This window comes from Telmatherina bonti, assembly GCF_933228915.1.
Source record: "Telmatherina bonti genome assembly, chromosome: 10".
Lineage (NCBI taxonomy): Eukaryota > Metazoa > Chordata > Actinopteri > Atheriniformes > Telmatherinidae > Telmatherina > Telmatherina bonti.
This window is the reverse complement of record NC_136628.1, coordinates 25773450-25800181: the sequence shown is the minus strand read 5'-3', so window position 1 is coordinate 25800181 and position 26732 is coordinate 25773450. Positions and strand designations below refer to the sequence as shown.

Genomic DNA, 26732 nt, shown 5'->3' with positions numbered 1-26732 from the left:
ATCAGGTGAAGCCATGTATGCTTGGTGCCACTCAAGCGGAGTGACTACCGGGTGATTGGTGGACTGTGTTCAGGTTATCTTTCACACATAGTGTTCACGGTGGTTGATGTACACCCGGTCCGACCCACTCTGGTGACACACCCACTCCAGTTGGGAGCGCTGCTGGGTGGTTCCTTGTGTAGGTGGGTGCTGCCTGTCGGTTAGCTCAAACCTGCGCTCTGCTCTGCGAGCCTGCAGATAAGGAAAAACAATTATGCTCTTTCTTAGTGTGTTATGAAATTTTCTACACATGTCAGCATATGTTAAATGTGGGGTCTCTTTAGGTGCCAACTTATAAAAAAGAAAATGCTTGTGAAAGCTTGTGTTGAGCTGAGAAGACAAACTTATCCAGCATTTTAAATGAGAATATTTCTGCTTAATGCAACCACATAATAACGTCAGTCAGTGGGTTGTTTGTTTTTTTTTTTTTTGCTGCCTGTTGTGACTAATCAGGAGCTAAGAAAGCATTAATGTTTGTTGTGCAGAGGTATTATGAGTCCCATGCTTTTGAATGGCTTGCAACAAGGGAGCGGGGTTTACCTGACACAGCCAGGCCACTTGTGATGCGTGGACTCCCAGAGGAACAGTCGGCGCTCTCTCAGAGTAGGGAGGAGGCGGTTTGTGAGTCGGAGGAAGGTCAATCCTTCACAGAGGAGGAAAAAGACATGGCAGTGAGGAGATTTGTGTGTGTGTGTGTGTGTGTGTGTGTGTGTGTTTTTAAACTTGTTTTTCAGAAAAGTAAACTGCTTTGAAGAAGATGAATCAGGACAGTGACAGTTTATGGTGGGTGTGAAATCAGTAAGTGGATCACATTTAAAGGGCAGCTGTTTAAAGGTACAACGTCTGAGTCAACCTGCTCTTATTACGCTTATCTCATGTCAGATTCTAACAAATTAGAAACACTGACCTGGTAAATGAACTAAAGGTGTGAGATAGAAGGATATTCAGACAAGAAGGGTGGAAAAATGTGGGAAATATATGAGTCAGCTTTTCCGCAGTTTGATTAAATTTAGTGCGTAAATGGCTATTTTGGCTGCACTGCTGCTAAGTGGTAAGTGGCTAATCAACAAGATTTCAGATCATTCAGATATGGGGATTAAGGTGATGGACTTCTAACCATAGCTGTAAATCTGAAGATGCGAGACAGCTGTTCCTCTGAAACCCTGCAAGATGTTCAAGTCAGCCATCCTCTCATTTACGGAAATCCCAATCCACTACTAAACTGAAACCTAGAAACTGACCTTGGCAATTCATAAAAAGATGTCATGACAGGCATTGATTTTCTACCACTGTGTGTCACTTAATGCTGTGCTTCTCTTTTATACATAGATTACATTTGGTGCTTTCAGTGACCTGCTGTACTCCACTCATGTGTACGTGTGATGAAAGAGAGGTATGAGGCCTACGTCCCCCTCCACTCGTTCCACTGGGACTTCCAGCCGCGGTCACACTTAAGATGCTAAGTTTGTCGTGGCATTGACCACCCCAGCACATGGCTGGACAGAGCGTCCTGTAGTGTCAGCACAGTGATGCAGGGCCCACACCCAGCACGGATGTTGAGCCATAATTCATGCTGTTTACTGCTGCCGTTCAGTCAGCAGGGTCGTCTCAACTCACTCTGAAACATAAACTGTAAATTTCCTTCACATCTCTGTAAACACTGAGCTGACACGGACACGAGAAGGCAAATATGTGCAACAGACCATGTGAGCTGAGTAAAAACAAAGTAAATTTTAAAAAAGTGGGATTATTAGTTATGTGTGAAATGACTTCATGTGAGATATTTCATACAACACTGACATTTTTGGAGTTAGTGTATCAAATAGAATTACTAAAATAATTAATTCATTCATGCCTCAAATGCTTTCTTTGTTAAATGGTTGCATCGACTGGAGTGGAAAGAGGACCTGAAATCAAAGACAAAACCTCTAAACACAAAATAAACATAACACAAAAAGAAAAGAATGTAAGCATTTGGTTGACTGTTTCTTCCCTTAAATAATACAAACTTATGCTGTTTTATTATTATTTATTTTTATTATTATTATTATTGTTTGTGTTGCTAATTCCATAGAAGCATGGTCCTTAGGACTCTGCTATGAACTGGTGATCCTTCCAGGGTGTACTCTGCCTTTTGCCCAGTGATTGCTGGGATAGGCTCCGGTTTCCCTGCAACTCTTAACTGGACTGAGCTGTTAAGAAAATGAATGAATGAATGTATGATCTGTAGGTCATACTCTGTGGTAAAGATGACTACTTAGACTTTCTAACAATGTTTAATACAAAAGTAATTGGTACTATTAACGAGGAGAAAGAACTGGTCAAAAAACAAATGACTTTGCTTTTTGAGCAAACACAGCGCACAAAAAAAAAAAAGAAAAAAGAAAAAAGAATAAGGTTCTTATTTTTTTGGTATTAATAAAATGTATTTTGTTAAATATTTTTCTGAAAGTTCTTATAAAATCTAAAGGGTTTGGTTTCAGTTTGAACATTTTGTGTGTTTCGTTTGGCTGTATCATCTTTGAAAACGTCCTTGTGTTTTATGAGGGAATATCACTACAAGAGGGTTCATTGTGATTTAGTAGTATTGATCATAACAGCTACATTAAGATGATAAGATATCAATACTGTGATTCATACAGTTTCTTACATCCTAAATCAAATCTTGAAAAGTCCTATAAATGTATTTTTATGTGAGCGTTGTACTCATATTTTATAACATTATTCAAGGTGCTGCTGGCCACAGTAATCCTGCCACGATAATCTTAAATCTTGACAGCCCTGCTGTGTGCTGTACTGCTGGGCACGGCTGAGGAGATCAACCTGAAACTGTGCTGACATGCTCCACAGCTTTATAACAATAATTATAATTTAATGGGTGGGATATTCCACCTGTACTTTTGGTTTGTGAACTTTAATGCTTGATACAAGCTGTTAATTAAACCCTGTAGGATTTTCTTCAGTCCGGCAGTTTAGCATCTGTTAGATATTTAGAGGAGACACAACAGATGCACGCGAAACACGACGTGAACACACAGAAAGCTTTTCATGACAGTTGCAGGACTCTGTTGGAGTGTGTAAATAATTTAACCTCAAAGTTAGTCATTGTTCTAAAATTAATGTGACAGCTTATTCAGCCTGTACTAACAGGTGGAAAAAAACAAAAACAGATACAAAAAAAACAAAAAAAAACAAAAAAAAAACAGGACAAAGGCTTGGAAGCCAAGACAGGAAGCCTTCCTGTTCCAGGATGAGCATGTTTGCAGGGTTCTCCAAAAAAACAATTCCCTGAACCGACTAGTGGGCTTCAGCCACCTCCTGAGGTATTATGGCATCATGTTCAGCAGCATGAATTATTCGTCAGACTTACACTTTGTCAGTGAAGGTTGTTGGAGGGGTTTTGCGAGCAGTGACGATTACAATGGTGAAGACAGTGATGAGGAAGAGGGCGAGAACTGCGCCCATCACAGCTCCGACCACGGTGATGGAGTTTGACCCCTCCGCTTGGGACTGGTCTGAGACAGAGTAGAGAAACAAGCTTCCAGTATAAGACACAGTAGAAGGGGCAAAATCAAGAATAATTTAAAAGAAATAAATTTAAAAAAAGTCACAGTACAACTATTTTTAGACAACCAATTCCAGCTCAGCTTGTGTCCCAAAGAAGTGTAAACAGCAGCAGTTTGGATCAAGATACACCAAACCGACACCTCATCGTTTCGGACATTTGCACAGTTAGAAGAAAAGCTAAGGATGCTCCAGTTTGGTTGTTGTTTTCTGAGAAGCATGTGTGAATTTTCTTTTAAATGTTTGCAATGTGCAATATCTTTTTTTTTTTCTTGGCAACGTCTGCACAAAGAGCACAAGCTGTTCTGAGGCATGTTTTCCACTGATATGCTGGTGCCAGTACATTGTCTAGAACTGGGGTCTGTGTATTTTTAGTGAGGAAAGTTGGCAGGAAGAGTATTCCAAAATCCTACTGGACCCAGAGCTGACACCACCAACATTTAATAATCGCAAAGGAGCAATTTTTTTTTTTTTAAATGAAAAATGAACCTAATATGTTTATAAGCTTGTGACCAAAGAAAAAAAGGACCAAAACAAACAACTAAGCAGAACATAATGCCACATCAGAAGGCAAGTTCTCAAGGGGCAATGAAGCAGGACTGATAGCACACAAAAATAAGCGAGACTGTCATATTAGTTATGATTTTTGCTCTGCTTGGGCGACACATCGAACTGTAAAATATATCTGGGTATCTTAAAATCTCGTTAATTAAAATGTATTATAAACATTCTTAAAAAGGAAAAAGAGACTTGTTTGCACTTAATTTCAGCCTTACTAGTAGAGATTACTGGTATTATCGACGTACTGACATCAGAAGTTATTGACATTAAAATGCAGCATCGGAAATTATGGATATTGGGTTTTTACTTTTTAATGACATGACTTTTACACAACATCCAATTATTATATATCAAACTCTTCAGCAAAAGCTCCTCAACTCAAAATGACAAAATTTATGAGATGTCATGTACAGTTTTCCAGATATTTATCTTTGTCTGGCACATCCTGCTCCTGCTGATATTGGTATCCGAAATAAAAAATGTTAAAATAACATGACTGGAAATAAAGCCTTTCAACGCTGATGCCAACATGTCTAATGAAAAAGTGCATGAAAACAGCCATTTCAAAAACATCTTTAAACTTTAACACAATATAGCTCTTAATTTTATATTAAAATAACTTGCTTTTGCTTTCTCAGATCTGATAAATATGGAAGAATTAAGATCTGTAGATATCTAAGCATTTGCTCTCAGCAAGCAAAGGGTATATTTTTAGCTTCATGAGTTAAGCTTGACTTTTAAGTCTGCCTATTTCTCTTTTTTTGTGACAGCATTTGACACTAAATATGAAAAGTGACTCAAGAGGTAACAAGCCACATGTGTAACATTTTGTTTTTAAAAAGAGAAAACAAAGACAACTAAATGTGCAATCAGTTCACATGGTAATTACCAAGACGGACAAAAAGACGAAAGGCTGCGCCTGCAGATAAATATCGCTCAGTCAACTGGTCCTCCAAGCAAGCAACATACTGTAATGAGTTACCCTGAGGATCCTTAATACAGCCACACACAGGGAGTTCTGGACAAATGACCAGTTTATTGGTGGAGGAGTATGAACAGAAGATCAGTCCGGGGGAATGGTCTGCAGAAGAAACCAGGCAACAGCTGGGAGGTAAACAGGATGGCAAAATACTCGTCCAGGCAACGACAAGGCTCAGAGATCCAAAGACAGGCAGGGTCGGTAACCAGAAGATCCGAAAAGTTGCGGTGTCCGTCGAGGGCAAGGCAAGGAGGGTAATCCAGGGGCATAAAGCAGAAGGTTGGCAACTGAGGATCAATCCGTAGAACGCTGGAACAAAACTAGACATAGGTCTGATTATTATCTGGCAGAAAAGGAGGGATTGGAGGGAGCTTAAGTAGGCAGTGAGAGAAAAGGAAACCAGGTGAACTGAATGAGGTAGCAGAGGCAATTAGGAAGCCAGCAGGTGGATCGAGTTACCAATGATGAGCGCCAGGAGATCAGGGTGGCAAAAACATGACACATACAGCTGTTGCCTCGGGTCCATGCTGGAGTTGCTGTCCACATAGGATGAATATGTTTGCATTAATACAGGGAAATCAGTTTAAAAGAATGGGAATCACATTTACTAAGGTGTATGTGTAGCTGGCCCAACAACCAAAACAGAAGAGAAAAACCTGCATGCAGATGACTTCCTTCGTGACCAAGAACACAATTATACCAAAAAACATTTCCTGGTTGAAAAGTCATTTAAAACATAAGTGCATAATTTATAGATGAATGATATGAAACTGGCTAAATTTGTTTTGAAAGCGAATTAGATTAGATGTCTAGATCTAGTTAAAATGTTGATTAAATACTTATATTTAGCCCAGATTCTACCAGGATAAATAACATAAACCTGAATGACCTGCATGGGAGTTAAACTCAAGAACTTATAAGTATTTTAGCAACCCAATGAGCAAATGGCTGAGAAGGATTTCACCACAACAATGTTAATGAGGGGAAACATTTCATCTGTACAATATTAAGGATAATTTTAATCATATTAAATGGCTTCTGTATTTTTTTCTGACCAAGTTCTGGAAGTGTTTTGCCTTTAATCTAAAGCCTTATTTATCTTTTTATTCTAATTCAACCTTTATCTTAAATAATTTCCAAAAGTATCTGGCAACGACAGGCAGCAACTCAAGTCAGCAGCCGATACACTAAAAAAACTAAATAAAATATATGTGGAGATAAAGTTTACATATTGTGATGGACTGACGCGTCCAAGGTGTACCCTGCCTCTTACCCAATGCTTGCTGGGACAGACTCCGTCTTCCCTGCAACTCTTAATTGGACTAGGTGGTTAAGAAAATGAACGAATGAATGAAAATCTACATGTTTGTTGTAAAAGGTCTCATAGAATTTAACACAACATTCATAAAAGGCTGAATGGAGACAGAGTTGGTCACACACATCAATGACAACTCTCCTAACAAACCTAAAGCTTGTTTGAATTCATTTAAGGTGAGCAGTTCCTCAAGATTAAGGGTATTTTCAGTGTTTTCCAAACATTTTCTTTCTTTCCAAGTTCAGGATTGACAATGGGGACAGCTAAAATGAGCTGATTGTTGGCCAAAAGACAATTCATTCTGCTTCTTTTTTGGCAGATATGAATGAGTAGACGACTTGGGAGCAGACCAAGAATAGATTTATGAATAATAAATTCCAGTGTTTGAGTTTATGACAGACCAAAGAACAAAAGCCAACCTGCACAGACAGATGTTTTGATGAGAGCTTTTGTATTTGTAATAATCCTTAGTGTACCATGGTAAAATGCATCTGGAGCAGGTAAACATTGCGAGGATGCATGAATTATTATAACATCATTACATATGAGTAAAGACATAACAGTCACATTAAATCAACCACATTCATCTAAAAGTGAAATATGAAACAGAAAACTTCATTTCAACTCAGAACTGAACAAAGTGGTTTAACATGATATAAAACCAGCTTATCTGCAACTTAAAAGAAGGTGAAAATAAAGTCTTACGTACTTCAAAACAACTGGGCTTAAAACAAAACAACAGGGAAATCCCAGTTTGTGCTCTCGAGGATTTTTTGATTGTATTCATATATTTACAGCTGTCTTTGTGATACCTAAATGAGTTAATAAAAGCCAAATTGTGTGGGTTAAAAGTTGTCTAAATTTAGCTGAAGACACACATGGCTAAATCAGAGCTACGACTGGAGGCAAACACTGAATCACCTGTTGCTTATGAGTATAAAACTGAGCCAAATATCCAAAATCAGCAGCATGACACAGCAAAACTGCTGCAAATTCACCCAGATTCAGTGAAATTTAGCACAAATAATTCTTATTTTAACATATCAATCCATCCACATCTACGTTGTTGTTTCAGAGTGTGTTTTTATGGTGTGTGTTGAATTAGCTTTGTTACACCATATGCCTGCATACGCTGCATGCTGTCCACTGAGGGGGGATTAGGATTAATTGTGATTAAGATGTATTAAACAGAAACAGAATGGCAAGCTTTGGCCATCAGGAGTAAAGTGTAAAACTGAGAATGTGGGACATTGAAGGGAGTGCAGGACAAAGGAGGACAAGAAGGGGTGGAGAGAGGAGGGGGATGTTCAATTTCTCTTAATTTAGCTGCTATGGTGAGGGGAGGGGGAGAAATCAATAAAGTGCTGAGATGCGAATTCTAAATAACAATTCAATTATAATACAGACTGAACAATTTGGGGGGGTTTCTGAGCTTGTCAACGAAAGCCAGTTCTTCCTGTGCTCCCCCTCCCCCTTGTCTCTATTCACCCTGTCCTCTAACACTTAATAACCAGCGAACTACAACAAGCGCCTCTTGAGTTGATCAAATGGCTTTATAAATGTAGTTTATCAAGTCAGCTGCCGTAAACGTTTACCGGCACCTTGACAGGGAGACAAAGCACTAAGAAACTTCTGGAAAGCCACAATTCATGAAGCGCAACAAGGCGTTATGAGTTGAACTCAAGACGTTTATAACACAAAAGGAGCTTAGTGATTCTTTTCTTTAAAAATCAGTATTATTTGGCTCAGTTACACACTTTTTTTTTTTTTTTTTTAAATATAGTTTCTTTCCTCTTTTCTGAAGATTTTTTGTTTCAAATACCATCAACTCTGGAGGGGCTTGGATTATTGGTGTTAGTGGTGGATCAGCTGTCCCCACACTGGGATTTAGCTCTACATTTGGCTCCTTTCTGTCCCTTGCAAATCTCTCCCACTTCAGCACTTTATCACACAAACACCATCACTGTGAAGCCAGGAGAAGTGCTGTTCCTTGGAGAGGTCAACGATGCAGAGGGATATATAAATTAGACAAAGCGCACTTTCTGGTCTTAGCAGAGGTATGGGAGTGGGTGAAGAAAAGAAAAAAATAAATAAATAAGGGTCACGCTTTTGCTGAAACAACAGACCTAACGGGGAGAAGAAGCTGGTGTGACAGCAGTGGGCGCGGGAGATTAGAGCACTGTTCAGATATTTTTCTGTTTTAGAATGGTACAAATGTGATCCCACCTCTTCTGGGGAGTTGATATCAAAGTCTCTCCCTCACACACACTCGTCAGTGCTGCATCCCTCAGTGCTGGCTGAGACGTTCGCTCACTCCTTTGTGTGTTGTGAAAAGTATCCTTGGAAACTGTTGTGTCGCAGACGAAAAGCAAATCTGCTGATCTTTTGCACAAGTGTCTCAAACAAATTCAAGCATAGCTTGGCTGACATCACAGCTGCCGAGTCGCTCCGGCATTTATTTTCAGACTGAGCATGACCTACTTCAAGGTCAGAGTGGCAAGTGCTACAACCACGATAAGATCAACAGAAGACAAGACAGGTCGTCTGAAATGTAAACTTTTAGAGGGAGCGCATATGGAGGACCTGTAGTGTGAGCTTGACAATGTCAAGGTCACTTTAGCAGGTTATGCCCTCATAGCCAGAGGAGCGCTCTGAAAAGCAGCAGGGCATAATGAGCCATTTTCACTTCCAGTAGCCAATTCTCTGCTTTTGTGCTCTGCCTTTCACAGCGGCGTGGTTAACCTCTCAGCTCCATACCACATCTCTCTTCTCTTAGCTTTCTGTGGCCAGGTAGAGCTTGTAGGAAGACAGCCTCCATCAGCAGCTCCAGATGAGCTTGTTGCCATGGGGACAGTCAATGGGCTGGAGAGTGGGGACTTTGGGCCAGTCGGAAACACTCAGCGTTTAATTTTACCAGCTGGTAGACATTGGGAGAAAGACACAGGGGTGGGAGCATGGTGGATTCACAAAGGAGAGAAGCTGTAGGGGAGAGCGAGGGCCTCTCCATCCTGAAACAAAGCAAGCTGGGACCTGGTGAAGGCAGCTCAGGAGGTGCTGTATTCAACCCCCTGACCATAGGACAACCAAATGAACAGTTCAGTCAGAGTAAGAATCCAACTACATGGCAAAAGCAATAAATCGGCACTCTAAATCAGCCTTTGTTCCAGTAAAGTGACAGAGATGAGATGAAGTGAGGGAAGAAAAAAAAAAAAAAAAAAAAAATCCGAATTACATCATGCATGGCGTCCCAAATATGCACACTGGATTGGGGGGTGGGGGGGTGTGTTATGCAGCAGTATGCGTTGGGGAGCTAGAGATGATGTCATTTATGGATGAACAAAGAGGCTGAGACTGAGCAGTCTGAGTAATGGCAAGCTGAAAAAGCTCCAGAGAAAAGAACTCACGGGTGCTAAGGTGCTTTATTGAACAAAGAATCTCAAAAGGATTGACAAAATAATGCTTCACTGTTGTCACTGATATTTTTCCCTTCTACAAACTTACATTTTCTGCTATATATTTATATATATGTACAGACAAAATACCAAAAAGATCACAAAGTGCTTTTCATGGTCAATGCGAGACTGATGGTTTATTATTCAGTCATTTGAACAACAGTGACTCTACAGGAACTAAAACCCCTGACACATACCTTTGAAGTAGAGAAGATGTAACTCATTTTCCATCCAAATTCATTCAAGCTTTGCTTTTGTGTGTGTGTGTGTGTGTGTGTTTTAATGCCTCTAGGTTTGCAAATATACTGTGTCATTTACTGTTCTGGTACAATACCAATAATAAGGACAGAAAAGTGACAATGGCACTAAGAATTCCTCCTGATACAAAGTGAAATCAAATTAAATCTGCAAGAAATCTCAGGAAAACAAAACAGGTCATCACATTAATAAGTAAACAAAAACTAAATCAAATAAATAAATAAATAACTATTTTAAGTATCTAAGGCACTAGTTGTACATTTATCAAGGTAATGATATTGACAGATCTTGATGCAAATGCCAGTAAAAAAAACAACAAAACTTCATTAATCCAGGTGCAAGGATCTAAACTGAAGACCAGAGCAAAAAATAGTAGGTATCGATTAGAGGAATTTCCGTCTTAGTGCATAGAAGCAAACACAAGAGGGGTTCAGGCTGCCGTGCTTCCTGTTTTTTTCTGCTTTTGTGTGAAAAGAAGTTAAAATAATAATAAACCTCCCCCCAATAATGTACCTAAACTTCATGAGTAAAAAAATCAAGCTGGGCAGATGACAAACTGCCAGCTGTACATTTCACCTGGACATGAAAATGGTACAAAGAAACACATTCTCAATAATTAACCATCCTGATAGACAGGGATGAAGCTTTGAGAAGTATTTTCACATCTTAATACAGTAGGCAGGGTATGTCCAAACACCATATGGTACTAGGATCACAGCAGCAATCTTGGAGATAGAGAACGGGCATACTAATGCAAAACATTCGCCTTTTAACAAATAAGATCTTTTTTTTCCTTCTTTTTTGAAAAAATATGCGTACTGTCAGGAAATTACTGAAATGTGCACCTTCTGCTTTTAGAGCTTATTTACGTCTAATTTACTACACAGCATTGGAACTAAATGTACTGCAGTTAGGACTCTTCAGTTTCCGCTGCAAGTTGCAGTGACGACAGTTTCAGCCTACTCACTGCACAAAACTCACAACTGGACAAATAAGACAATTTCCATTTCAACAAATGTTACTGGAATATATAAAGTACCTTTTTTCCCCCCTGTTTCAGGCTACCCTGTACACAACACTGATACATTAGTTATTCATATAAGCTAATGATCAGTTATCTAGTCAGTAATACTGAAGTTAGACATTGTTATCCTACTTCTAAACACAATTTAAAACAAATATTTGGCATCTGGCAGCAAATATTGTAGAAGTGATCACATTACTTAAGTTGCTATGAACTCACAGCTAGTGCACATGAAAGAAATTGTTGGACCTCCCTCGTGCAGTCTCATAGGTGCAAGTGCCAAAATACTTTTTTTTTTTCCTTATTTGTATACAACTGAAATTCATCTTTACATCTATAATGTCATTGCCAGTATTTGACACCTGATCTACAAGGGCTCTACAGCCCAATTATGCAAGCTTAAAATGACAGAAAAATGAACAAAAAGCATCTCCTTAGTTCAGTCACAGTACTTGGTACATCCTGCAATTTTAAAGTAATGATTGACAATAAAAACAGATGGGTTACAAATGAATGTCTTGGTTAATAGTCAAAATATATCAGAGGACCAAAAAAAAAAAAAAAAAAGAAAAAGTGTATAATTAGGATTTACCAAGTGCAGCAGAGGACTTCTAGTCACTGTGTCATGCATGGAACTGAGGGAAAGTGCAAATAATCACAGGGGCAAAAACAAACCAAATGTGTCCATAGAATTCCTGTCATATAATTAAAAATTAAATTGTATTAAAAAAATTAAACATAGGTAAGAATGATCCTGTCAATGCCTCAGATTATAACTGACTATCTTGTTTCAACGTATGACTCGAGTTGAGAAAGTTAAGTCATCAGTGGAAGAAAGTACTGGCTGAAAAATTTCTTTGTGCAACTAAATACTTGTGACGAGGAGGCCAGGGTATGGTGGCTGCCATATAATAGCCTGCTTCAAACAATATCCTGCTGGTAGCGCGCTTTAATTTTAGAGAGCCCTGGTTTGGTGCCAGTGTTCAAATTCTTAAATAGACCCATTATCATCCGATAAAAGAAAAATGTGGACATATGTGGTCAACTAATGAGGGTAAGATACCTGAATCTCTTCCCAGAATTCAGTAAATCCCACAAAGGCTAAAAAGTGTAAAACTGAATAAACATTATCCCTGTTGCTACCCTAACTTAGACAAATGTATGGCATTTTGTGCATATTAAGGCTTGACCAGTATGACAAGCTAAATCTGTTGTTACTGTGCACCATTTATGCAAGTTGCTTGCTCCCTCTCCTTCTTCTCCCCTTCCTGGTGATAAAAGATGAGCTGAAGACAAGCAGGAGAAATGCTCTTAAAGTTCACACATCCCTTGGACATTCAGTGGTCAGGTCCTCAAGCTCTAAACCCTTACATCATGATTTATAGAAGTGAAGAAACAGTAGAAAACAAAGACAAATGAGTCAGTCAAGTTCTGCAGAAGGCAGTGCAATACTTTTTATGACTGGGTGTGTACGGTCCATCAGTCATAAAGGAATCAGGATTAGTCAGGCAGATAAATCCTCTTAAATAAATTAGTCCATTATATCAGGCTGAGTTTAGAGACAATAACATTTAAATCTAATGAATTTACCTGCAGTTGTGGGGTCTACATCATCTAACCCTTGATAAATCAAGTTGAAATTCACACTTAACATCCATAACAGCCCAAGGAAATTTTTTTTTATAAAGTTTTACATACAAAAGTGTTATAATAATCAAACTACTAAACTACTGTCTACTTCCGCAAAATCCTTCAGTTTACACACCTTTTCAGCTATAAAGCTATATTTAGTCAAGTCAATGGCAGATTTCTTTATGGTGCAAATTCAGATAATACTCATATAGAAACAGCATATGATGGTGATACTCAGGGTTTCAATGAAAAATGTAAATAAACTAATTAGCAATTTGAGTATTTGTCTAAATGATTTTGAAATATTGTCAAATGTGCAGCGAAAACTGTTTCGGTGCAATTTATTCTTGGTTTCATGGATATTAAGTATAAATTTAAAAAAGAAACAATGAAACCCAAGATAAAGACCAAAACTAATTAAGTTCTGAGGAAAAAAAAGATATATACATAAATAAATAAACTAAGACTTTGCAAGACCTCCTGAAATTTTCAGAAGATTTTATGAAGTCCATAATTTCCACACAAACAGAGTTGGTGAGATAGTGTGAAATCAGCCATCTGCAAGCTGCACGTGACCCAAGCCGTTGACTTTGTAGAAACAAAGAAACGTTTTCTAAGACACCCAACAATAATCTGGAAGTGATGCTAAAATGATAGTGGAAGTCCATGTAGTAAGTAAGGCAGCGACAGCACATACAATTATTCATTCTTTCCACACTAACAAACTGTAGATTAGCCTAGCTGAGGTGTGTGTGTGTGTGTGTGTACAGGAGAATGTGTTTTTTTTTTGTTTTATTTCAAAAAACAAAACGCTTGTTGCTCCGCCCCTGCAGAATCATATAGCTTGTCAAACATACCACTCCCTACGTGAGATGACGGAGCCATCTGTGTGAGACACATAATCCCCCTCAGCCCCGCTATCGTAGCGGGGATCTGACAGGTAGGGGGAGCCGTTTCCCTGTGGTTTAGGTGGGTGAGGGTATCTGGTAGATCTTGCCGGCTGTGGACTAGAATACTGCTTGTGTTCATGATGGTGATTCTGTTGTTGACTGTGGCGACCGCTCTCCCTCATAGCCCTTGTGTACCCGTTAATGGGATACTCTTCTCCATTGTAGTTTCTCTGTTGACGGCGATCCCGCTCATATTTGAGTTCGCGGTCGCCCCACTCCTCACGATCGTGGTCCCGACTGCAAGAGTTGTTGGCAGATTTGGTAGGGCGCAGTTCATGCTGTGTCTGGGCCTTCTGAAGATCGTTGGGGCCCAGGTACTGCTTGGTGTAGAAGTTGCCATGAAAAGACTGTTGTTTCCGTAGGTAACATACGCCAACCAGAGACAACAGAAGTAGCAGGAACAAGGCCCCTCCCACAGCCCCACCCACTATGGAACCAAGGTTACTTTCAGGCAGGGCTTCAAGTGTGGGGGAGCTCAAAAGGACAAGGCTCTTATCGACCACAAAGGTGGATGAGGAAGGGCCGGTTAGGACAGGAGCGGTAATGGTGGAGGGCATGATGGGAGGATCTAATGGAGGGAAGGAGGGTGAGGGGGATGGAGAGTGAAAGGGAGAGATGGACAGACAGAAGCAAAGAATGTCAATGCCAGCTACAACAGCATTTCACTAAGAAGGGATAAGTTGACAAAACATCATCTATGCTAGGATGTAAATGCTCTCAGCAGCCTCAGGTTTGCAAAGCCATTAGTTAGTTATAAAAACATAGAAATCAGTAGAAAAAACACCAACTGTCTGTACAGACACTGTTTTCTCTGTTTTGTATTTTGGAATAAAAACAATTTTCACGGTGACTGAAAAGAATCCCAATCTCTGGTGCGTGCATCAATGAAGCATTAGACCAATAGTCAGAACAAAACCGCTGCATGGCAGTGAGGTTTAAGCTCCAAGGGTTGGGCTCGGACCACAAATTACATTAATCCCTATGATAAAAGTGCAGTTACCTGGTAAATGGTAGAGCCTAGGTGTTTGGTGTGATCTGTATTGAAATGACGCTGTGGACTGTCACAGAAAACTGCTTTGGTAGATGGGGGATTTTAAAAGTATGACTCTACCTCAGGAGAGTGATTTATGATGGGCAACTGGAGCCAGGATGCCAATGACAATCCACCTCTGCTATGTGGTCAATCTTTGTTATGACAAAGATGATCCGGCTAAAAGGTTTTGCAGCTTTACATCTGATATAAAAACGTTAATAGTTTGGGATGTATTAAACATTTGACTTTTAGTACATGCTTACTAAACAATGGGGAAAAAAAAAACATGTAGCTTTTTACTACATTTTAATGCATTCAGTTTAACTAGTTTAATTGCTATGAGCTGAAATCGATGCACAGATAGAGTAAATTGTAATCAGGATTACAGTAACAGATATTACAATGATCACATATCGTTTTTAAATTTTCGCATCAACTATAATGAGTGAGCAAATTTCTGACTGCTAGCGAATGTGAGAACATTATATCCCTTTTCTAAACTTGAACACCTATGTTGCAATATTACTGCACAAAATTGCAGCGGCAGATAAGTCAAAATAATAAAAAACAACTTAACATTTAAATGAGTTGTATATAACAATAATAAAGTTTGTAGAGAGAACACTGCTTTGAAATGTGCTGCATTTCTAACTAAAGACTTGAGAACAACATCATAAACTCAACATGTTTCTCATACTTATCAATTACAACAAGCACTTTGCTAATTTACATCTTAAAGTTTGTCAGTCAGTCATTTTCTTAACCACTTGTGAAATTAAGGGTTGCATGGAAGCTGGAGCCTATCCCAGCAATCACTGGGCAAGAGGCAGGGTACACCCTGGACAGGTCTCCAGCCTATCACAGTCTTACAGATGGTATTAACCAGAACTATTTCAAAAGTACTATTTTTTTTTTAACACGTCTAAACCCCAAAGGATGCATTATACTTAAAAATGAATCAAATAAAAACATTTGAGCAGATGTTTGCTCACATTGTGGCACATTTGACCACAGAATTAATGTAACAGCATCTTTTACCATGCGTGACACATTAATGCCACTGGGAGCAGCTTGGGAGCTGATATGACAGAGGGACAGACGTGAGACTTAATTTTGTGAATGTTTGTATCACAGATTTAAGTAAATAATTCTTAACTCTTACAAATAACATCAAATATTGTTTTTAATCTAACTTCCATACAGTCCTTATAGCCTTACATCTGGGATGTACTACTTTTGATTACAGCCGATTTCTGATGCCTCGTTTAGATTTAAACTAAACATCCTGTTCCACGGAAACTGGTTAGAAAAGAAAAATGAATGCTTCTTGCTTACAAATAATCAGTTGCAGGTATTTATACAAGTTTTTTTTTCTTTAAAAGTATTCTCTGCATGACAGGAATATACTTTAGTAACTAATACATTGTGGAATTTGAAGCTGAGCGAGAACAAACGAAAGGCTCCTGATGAAATTAAAGTTTCATAAAGAGATTGTCTTGTACACAAGTCTTATTGCAACTACAATGACTACGACCCGCTATAGCAGGCACAATAAAAACCTTTCAGAAAGACTGAAACTGCAACAACTGAAATCCTTTTCATGTTTCTTCTGACTAAAAGAAGAGACAGACATCTAACCATTTGCACATACATGTACTTACTTTTGAGATCCAATTACTTGTTATATTCGCCACTACACTAAGAAAAGACCACCAGGCTGAAAATAAAGTGAATTAGTGTTTACACCCACAGACAGACAAGCTAAAGGCTACAATCATAAGCAGATACAGCAATGGACAGAATCAAGTCAAAAAGCTTTAATGGCCTTGCAAAATTGCTCTGCTACTTTCATTTCGATAGAAGCCCAGATGTGAGGAAAAGATTCACAACTGAGTGATCTGAAATATGAAGTTTCTCAGTGTATAAATTGTACAACTCCATGCAGAAGCAGTGAACTGATGCAAGCACACCCACAACAACACATACAATGAGGGGCACACCAACATGTGTAAGCTTGTGCATACCCATGCAGGTCCTCTCAAAGGAAAATGAAATATGGATGATAAATAATAAATAGGAGTTGAAAAGGACTAGTTAATGTTTTATGAATCTGGGACATCATCTCACAGCAAGGCTGCAGGGTTTTGCCTTTTACTGTATGACACATGCAAAAATAAAAAGAAACAAAAAGAAGGCAAGAGATGAAAAGAAAGAAAAAAAATTATATATATATATATATATATATATATATATATATATATATATATATATATAAAAAACACACCATAATCAGAACTTCATCCAAGGACAGAGCTTCCACAGGCAAGAGACATTTTCATTTAAACCAGAGGAGCATGCTCATCATTGACATCAGTGAGACATGACATACTTAAACACCAAGCCAGCAGGACAGAGCAGAGGCAGTGCACCGTGCCATAAAGAGGCCTAAAATATCAGCAGCAGTTTGGCCCAGAAACTCCCTGTTTAGACATCTGGAAACCTTATGTTAATCAAGACTAATCACCATGCAATTAATAGCAGTTTAACATCAGTGCCAACACATTGGAGTATGGGTGATTTCGCAATAGGACTGTCAGTGTGTACACAACGGATGAGTGTGTCACATTTCAGCTTGAAGGACAATGTCACAGGCAGTGATACCCTCTATGACGTGCATACATACACAGTGCTTCCTAAGGGAAGAGAAAGCAACCGGAGTCAGCTGTGTTCCGGTGTGTATACTTTGCTCACCTTGTATGAGAATGCGCACATCCCGACTGCGGAGGTTGATGTCATTGGCAACCTCACACCTGTAAACTCCCGAGTCATTTCGTTGGAGGGGACGGAGGAAGAGCAAAGTGCTGTTTATTACTTCAACCCCTTCCGGCATTTCACTGTCCAACCTGAGACACACAAAAGATAGATACTTAGAGTAGTGCCTACAACAAATATCTTAATGTAATCATACAAGTGTAGTATTTTATGTAAAATATCTGATAAAACTTGAAACAATTTGTGAATCATTTTTGGAAAAGTAAAGTATTTAAGTGGCAAAACTAACAATATTCCTTATTTTTCATCCTCAGTTCAGCTTAGCATGCCTTTTAAAGTTACCCTAAATCTAACATCAAACATAAAACCTTTGTGATGGTGCTTAACTCAAAGCTGTGAAAGATTATCAAGAGATTACAAAGAATATTCTGCTTGGTATGCCTTCAAATACTCACGTACAGTAATGGTCGTGGCACTTTTTATGTCCTTCCTGTTTCAGCCAAACAAAAACGGTAACACAAAGACATACTCATACAGACACACACACCTTATCCACCGAAAGTGATGAGCTGGGGGGTTTGCATTGCCTTTGCATGTCATTTGAACGTTTTCACGGCCAACATACCAGTCTCCATCATAACCCACGACGGAGATATCAGGAGCAACTGGAAAAAGGAAGATAAAAACTCAATCACAAAAAATATATCGTCAGTATTCTTTAGTTGTAAATAAAATAAACCTACACTGCACATTGAGCTGGTAGGGGATCCTGAAGTCACTCTGGAGAGCAGGATGGCGGACCACACAAGTGAGGGCGTGACCCTGGATGTGACGCGTGGGCTGCCAGATGTAGCGCACTTGTGTGCTGGTCGTGCCATTTATATCGTCAAACAGCTGCACTTCTGACTGGCCAAAGAGGTTGGACTCCCACGACACCTCAGCAGGGGGCCTTGCTCGCTCTGCGATACAGGTGGCCACCACAGTTTCATTGCCACCATCGATCAGAGCGGTTGAACCAGCAGACACGTATACCTTTGGCTCCACTATTTTCAATAAAAGAGAAAAAAACGCAAAACCAAAAATTGGACATTAAAATTTCAAGACCCTTATGGGGTTATTTTACTGAGTTAGCTACACTGTTTGAATTGCTTACATTTAATTTCTGTCTGTCCTGCATTATTAACCACTTTCTCATCACTTCTGGCATTCCATTGCAAATAAAGTCAACATCATTAAGAAATCCAGCCACCCCTGTGATCTGTTCTGAGAAAGCAAACTGAATGAGTGAGCATGCTGCATCTGAGTGTGTGGTGACAACCTCTGATCTAAATGAAAAATGGGTAAATCCCTCAACAAGTCTGAAATCATAGACCTGGAAGCTGCCATTGCATGCTAATTAAAACCGACGGGGCTCCAAACAAAAGGGCCTGTAGCAGACCTCCCTGACTAAGTAAATGTTTTCTGGTGAAGAGAGATTTGCTTTCTCTCCTTTTATTTGCTCTGAAACTCCCCAACTTAATGAAGAAATTAATTGTTCACATATGTGTTGATTGAGGGGGTGGATATAAATACAACCTACTGAGTATATACACTCACACATTCTAAAAGGAGTAAAATAAAAGATGAGTTTTCCCATTACTGAAGGCTACTTTGCATTGACTTAATAAAAATAATTTGAAACTATTTTGAAGTTTTAAGGCAATAATTCAAACAAATGTTTAGTGTGATCTGGACCAAGAACAGCTTTTCTGGTGGTAATATATTGTCTGTTTGCACTGGTCTATTGTTTGTGGGACATTTCACAACCAAAACTGAAGTCCAGGACTTAAACTAGAAAGTCAGCAAGCCTAAATCAAATGAAGTGGATACAAAAACACCTTCAGGCGATCTGCAAACACTCATCATTGACACAAAGTAAATTTAAAAAAATATTCAGTCAACTATTTGGTTTATCAGCTGCTGGTTGCAGGAGTGTCTGATATTGTCTATAGGAAAACTGCAGAGGATTAATTAAGAAATTGACCTGATACACTTACCAAGTACGTTGACAGTGGTGGAGGCTTGGGTGTTTCCCAGAGGAAATGTGGCCACCTTACAAGTATAGATCCCGATGTCAGAAAATCCTACATTTTCCAGTACAATGGTGGCATCATGGGAGGAAGGCGACCGGAAATACAGGCGGTTGATATACTCTGGAGGGATGGAAGTGCCAAACTCTGGGTTGTACACGGCCACGGTGACAGAGCCTGAAGGAAGACGGCGCTCCCAGGAACTCTGAGTAAGCGTGAGGTTCATGCCGACCTCCACCCTGCACTCTAATGTCACGTTCTTTCCCAGCACAGCACTCACCCTCTTAGGCACGACCACCTGACTGCACCATGCACCTGCCAAACAAACACATGACATCATAATCCCATACACAATCACCATGTTTACTGGCAAACACGCTAAGCTCATTTGTGACTAGAAGAAAAGATGCATTTCTTGCATATTAACCATGAAAATAAACTTGACAAAATACTTAAAAACCTTACATTTTATAAAGTGTAAAAACAATGATTACTTCATCAGCATTCTCTGGTTCAACTAGGACACCAAATCAGTTTTACTAATTGTTGGCAATAATTTAGTATTCTTCATAAAGCCCTTCATATCTAGGTTTATACATTTCTGAAAGTCTGAAAACCTGATTCCACACAAGTTGAGATTTTGTATAAATGGACCTGGTCCAGGTGTCTGCCAGGCTGAAGTAGATCATCTTAATTAGAATACCTAGATAATCCCTGATAGTACGAGCATCTCATGGGACAGCTTTCCAATCTCAGAGGGCTCCAGTTATGCCAACTGATATGTACAGTTTTTGAAGCGTTATGCGCTACAGCTGTTCACTGCATCGAAGAACACAACAATGTTAGTTTTACCTCATTCTGCATGTGTTAAGATGTGTTGTTCTTTGTGCCATACAATAACTTGCCAGCTGCTAAATTCCTGTAGATTCCAACCTTTTTTCTAACTGGGTTGTACTTATTCACTTAGAAGCAGAAGCAGTTCAAGCATTTCAGATGATAGTTTGTTTTTTTCTTTAGCAATAAAAAAACTGCAAGCTCTGAATTGGTAAAATGCAAAGCATTTTAAGATTTCACTGATGACACTTATTTGACTGATAAATGTTTTGTTTAGGAACCACAGAGCTAGTCTCCCAGTAGTGAACTGACTCATCGCCACAACACCAGATAGATCCCCCCTCCCGCTTTCTCTACACACCAGTATTACTCATCCACTCATACCAGCACTCATGCCAGTGATGCATCGTGATTTCTGTTTTGATCCCAATGGCATTTGTTGCTAAGAAGATTCTTGTTCTTCAGCTTTTCCTTAGCTAGGCAGTTATTTTTATGAACTGGTTTACATTAACACAGCTGTAAAAATTGGATTATTGTGAAATTAATATGACAATAATAGGACTAAACTTTACTGAATCAGACCACATCAGTGTAGTGTCTTGTGATGACTGTTTTGAACTGGTGTTATACAAACTAAGCTAAATATATTATTTAATTAGAAGCAACACATCAGACTTGAAAATAATTTAGTTTTTTTTTTTTGGAATTCAAAAGTCAGAAACTTCACTCTTGGTTGAATAACTACTTTAAGTTCTTATTGCTCATGTCAGAAGCCAAACAGACGTCTAGAAAGAAGACAATCTGAATCTTTATATGAATGAAAACAAGCCATAAATAAAAAATAGAACAAGTATGAACAGGTCTGGCTTAAAAATAAATGAAGTATTCTACAGATTCAATAGTTTGATAACTGATCACATTTTCTATTTAACTGTGACACAAGATCTTTAGTCATCTATCTAATTGCAAGAAAAAAAAGAGAAAAAACAAAAACAATCCATCAAGAAAAAGCATGACAGCATCTGTAAGCAATGAGCAATTATGATGTCAGTTTCTGAAATCCATTTCATAGATCTGCACAAATTCCCCACCATCTGACATCTGTTGGCATCAACTGTTGGTACCAGACTGGAATCAAAACCTTATACCACTAAAGCGGGTACTGGGCCTTAAACAAACAATCTACAGATTACTGTTTAACTTCGAGCAGTCTCCCTTTAAATGACCTGAATTCAGGAATTATAAGCAGGCTGTGTGTGTGTCCATCCTAATATAACTAACCCATGCACTCTGTCATCTGCACTTGTCACAAATGTGGCAAGTCGTGACAGCAAATGCTCAATGCTACCCTGTAGAAGGTCGAAAGGACATGAAGGGAAAAGACCGCAACGGGCAGGGAAAAATATTAGAAGGGGAGCGATATTCAAATATAATGACATCATTGCTGAGACAAGAAAATAAGGATGAGTGAAGACAGTTTGTCAAAGAAAGTGGGAGGAAAAATCAGGATTACCATTAGGGCTGGGTAATGTGAACCAAAATTCATATCAAAATGTTTCTTACCCAAATCACAATACGTAATACATAAAATATCATTAATTTTTTTAAGTAACCAAAGATGGTTCTAATCAGCAGCCTCAGCACTATTTTATGCAAAAAGAATAGACACTTAGCTCAAAACAAGCCATCTAGACATAAACGATATTCCCTCGCTCTATATAGTGTATGAGAAAGTCTTTGTACATTTGAAAATGTTGATATAATGCCCAGCTGTAATTCCAATACAAAGAAAACACAGGAATAACAACATTACTGACCTAAAAGAAAATGTAAGCGTTACCTTTAACTAAATCATTAATGACGATAAGTTGTCAGGAACAAAACTTAAATGACATCCTGCTGCACTTCCTGGTAACTGACTTCAACTTTTCTATTGCTGTCTTCTCCAAAACAAGTTTTTTTTTTAAACCAATTTCATGTTTAAATGTTTTATAGTTTAATCTATAACATATTACATATCTATACAATTCATATTAAACAAATAAAAACAATAGTAATACTTTTACAATTATCAAACGTCAAGGAATTTTGATTAAAAAAATCTTGAAATTTGACTTGCAGTGGACAGGGTTTTGTCATCCAGAGAAACTAATTCTAAAGGTGGCTTTCTGTTTTTTGTTGTTTTTTTTTCAAATTCCTAAGGTAACCTAAATGCAAGGTTGCAGGAGGTAAATCTGGCAGCAGCCTCTGGAAACTTCATCCCCGCATATTACGCATATTGTCGTTTTACTAATGAGAGATTATGCCAAACTGCTAATATAAGGTTAATGCTATATGTTAACACAACAGTAACTCACGTGCAGCTGCTTCTTCACCTACCAACTCAAAACTATTACCAAGGAAGATTGCATGACTTCACATGTCTGTGTGTGATGGGCTTGGCCAGGTAAAAAACAAAAAATAAACAAAAACAACAAAAAAACCAACTGATTATGATTCTGTCTCCGTAGTATTGGATGGTGTTTAGACAGAAATACTCACTGATACCGATGCCCTTACTTTTGGCAGAATCAGCAAGTATTTCTGATATCTTCTGATATCATTAGCGGTCCAACTTTTTTTCAGGTTTTCATCTTGTGGTTGTTTTTTTTTTTCCTTTTCTTAATGTTTCCAGGTTAAAATATATCCAAATTACTGACATGCTAAATTTGGAAACTGGGATCTGGGAAGTCACTCCAATATCTGGTCCATAAATCAAATCAACAGATATATTGTATATATTGTATCAGGTCTGTTCCAATCTCTATATATAATGATCAAAATGGACCAGTATAGGAAATAATATATTGTAATATTTCTCTTAATAATGCTGAGCCATATTTTAAAGTCTACAAAAGACATTTGTTATTTAATACTGTAAATTACTGCAGCAACTCTGGTCATTGTAGCCTATTTTTATAGAGCTAAGTCGGCACTAATCAACTGGCTTGACAAGAATGAATCACCACTAGTTATGCACAGTAACCCACATTCTGCAAGAACAGCCTCAGAGCTGTCACAACAAGAACAAGGAGATCCTCCTGCAGCAGTTGTCTTGTAATAATGTGTAATGTTTTAATGCAGATATAAGGTACCTGCTCAACCGGGCAAGCACTTGTCCTACAAACAGACTCAAACTCCTCAAAGCAGCCTGGATGGAATGAGTCCTTGCTCTCGTTGCCACCAAGCTAAAAGTTTGAAAAAAGCAGTGCCCAAAAGGTTTAAGTGGAGCTAAATATATAACTGCATCATAGCATCAGGAAACTGGAAACATTATTAGCTGGAGTTGACATTTTTCAAAAAAGAAATAAATCTAAGTAGTATATACGCAAGTATTCAACAGAACAAAGTATAAATCTTGCAGCTTGTTTCTACGTGTGCGTTATTATGCGGGTTGAAGAAATTCCATTTATTTTCCACTCCCCTTCATTCCAATGGGAATCTTCAACGCACTTAAAAACTCTCCCTTCAAATTTCCCCTCCACAAAACTGAAATATTTTAACTCTTGCATTTGAGGTTTTTTTTTTTAAAAACAGGACGAAGGCCCATAGCAAAGTTGTAGCCATTTCTCAGCTTCCTGTCTATCCATGGAGCGGGATGGCTGCAGAGATGCACCTGCTCAGTGTAGTGATCTCTCCATAGAGAGCACTGGGACATGCAAAGAGAGAAGGGCCAAGCCATCAGTTCCTCTCATTGCAGAGAGCAGCACAGCGGGGTGCAGCAAAAAGCACTGCGAGGACTCCTGTACAAGCAGAGAAACAGCCGTCTCATGAGTATGATCTAGCAGAAGGGTTTCCACTCCTGAGAAATCCATGCACTGACTCACCTCTCCACTTTATTTTGTGTTTTACTGCAAAAAAAAAACAAACAAAAAAAAAAACACCTTCGTCAGCACTTTTGTTTTGTTTCTAACTCACCCAACTGACACTAAATATATTATTGCTGAAACAACATATGCTGGATCCATTAAAGACTCTCACAAACACCATGCATCTTAATCATGTTTTGTGATCCACTATAAGACTGAGATTCTATATTCACCTGCAGAGACACCCTACTCTGCTCATATTCTCCTTATTCTTAGCGTTGAACCCTGGTACAAAAGGACATGTAAAGCACTTTCTTCAAAGGTTAAAATATTGAGTGTCACTAACATCTTCAAATCACAAAAAATGTCTAAGCTTAAAAGTGCAAACTGTTCATAAAAATCTAAAGGGATACTACAGATTTACAAAACAAAGGTAAACTTGCAAAATCACAATAAATATATAAAAGTGTTGTCAAAAGTAGCTGTGTCCAAATGTTTCTACCCTTCATAGTTGAATATTTGCATCACATTCAAAACTGAACCCCCCTACTTAAGACTACAATACTATTCTGTAATGGACTGGCGATATATCCATGGTGTACCATGTTTCTCACCTGTGTTAGCTTTAATAGGCTCCAGCCCATCATGACATTAAACAGGATAAAACAGGTATAGCTGATGGATGGGAAGTAAAGAAATGCCACAGTTAAACAACTGACAGAAAATGATCTCTCTCATTCACTTGAAAGCTGATTCTGTGATGTTCTGAATGGTAAGAGTGGCTGATGTGGAGAGAAAAAAAGGAGTATTTCCCATGCACCGAACATGTAACGGCGGAGGTATAGCAGCTGAATTAAATTTTTATTGGTGACATGACGACAACCTTATATAACTGTGCCCTCCTTTTCTATAACTCGGTAAAAAGAGTGATGAGAATAAGGGCAATGTCTGCCTGATGTTAAGCACAGCGTATCATAGCATGGCAGTTGTGATTACTGTTGTATATGCACCCATAGACAGAGAAAATAAATTAAATTAAGTTCTTGCATTTCACCCAAGATAAATAAGAGTAGCTTCAATGAACCTTTTCAGTTTGGTCTGTGAGTTCAACACAATGCATCTCATTAACACAGAGTAGAAAACAGATTATAGATATCTTGGCATCAAGGACACATTACTCCCCGGGGACACTGCTGCTCATTCTCCCTTTAGTCAATATTACCTTCGTGTGCACCACTTATGTGCTAGTAAGTGTATTAATCTGTGTATCTTGCTTGAGGGCAGCTTGTCTTTTTAAAAGTGGAAATCTGAGTATAAGTGGCAAAAATGTTAGAGCGTAGGTAGCAGAGCTGGACAGGAAAGGACCAAACTGTTTTTAAAAGACAGATCTCATCACAGTTTTTTAACTTCATCCTTTATATAAACATTAGTTTGCTGCTGTCAGTCAGCGCTGACTGGCCTGACAACCAACTCATCTGGTTTTCTTCTAATGAACTGCAGTTTTGTTCTACAGATTAAAACAAAGAAAACTCTTTTGTAGCTCCATCCAGTGAAATGCTGAAGATGTTGCCAATTAGAAAAATCAGGAACATTCCCATTAATGGGTTTGAGGAAAGTATACAGGCTGCTTTGTGTTGCTAGAGTTGAAAGTATACATGAGAAGTGGTGCATGGCTACATAAAGTGTAAAAATGTTAAAGGGTGATAGCCACCAACTGGAAACAAAAGTGTAAAGGAGGAAGATGGTTTGTCCATAGTATGGAACAATAGAAGAAAGTCTTTAGGCCAACATAAAATAGTTCCTATATTAGTGGTAATAGCGGATTAAACAACTCGGAACGGTGCATTAGACAGTTATAATGGACGACACAGAGTTGAGAACACCACGACGTGCAATGTTGTTTAAAAATACTGAATAATTGTGTTAAATAATCAAGATCTCAATTTCAGTCAAAATAATCATGATAATTTTTGTCATAACTGAGCAGCCCCACTGGCCACTAACTGGAAACAAAAGTGTGAAGGAGGAAGATGGTTTGACCATAGGATGGAAAAATAGAAGAAAGTCTTGATGAATTTGTTTCAGCTGCAGATAACTGTGTAGTTATGTGCATACCCCCCAAACTGCAGGAGTAAAGCCAAAACTCCACCAACCACCAGTTCAACAAGATGCACCAAGTGTTCCAGTAATCAGAGACATGTCAGATTAAACATACGGTACATACAGAAAAATCAAAGCAAAAGGTGATAAACAAATACAGCATTGTAAAGACAAACCATATATCAAGCACAGCAGACACATGAACAGCAGATGGTTTAAAAAAAAAAAAAAAGCCATGTAACTATTAATAAACATTTTCCACAAGGTGTCAACATACCAAACAGAACCATCACTGAACCATA

The 26732-nt window shown here is 38.5% G+C and overlaps 1 protein-coding gene across 1 annotated transcript; it reads right to left on the bottom strand.

Annotated features, from left to right (window-relative positions):
• Positions 1 to 81: 81 nt before the first annotated feature.
• Positions 82 to 20009, bottom strand: nectin3b (nectin cell adhesion molecule 3b; the record flags this gene model as incomplete). The annotated part of the gene is made up of 8 exons (XM_079247432.1): positions 82 to 231; positions 580 to 682; positions 3410 to 3554; positions 13692 to 14342; positions 17559 to 17710; positions 18205 to 18244; positions 18323 to 18622; positions 19616 to 20009. The coding sequence occupies 8 exons, from the start codon at positions 20007 to 20009 to the stop codon at positions 82 to 84; spliced, it is 1935 nt and encodes a 644-aa protein (XP_079103558.1).
• Between the last annotated feature and the right edge of the window lie 6723 nt (positions 20010 to 26732).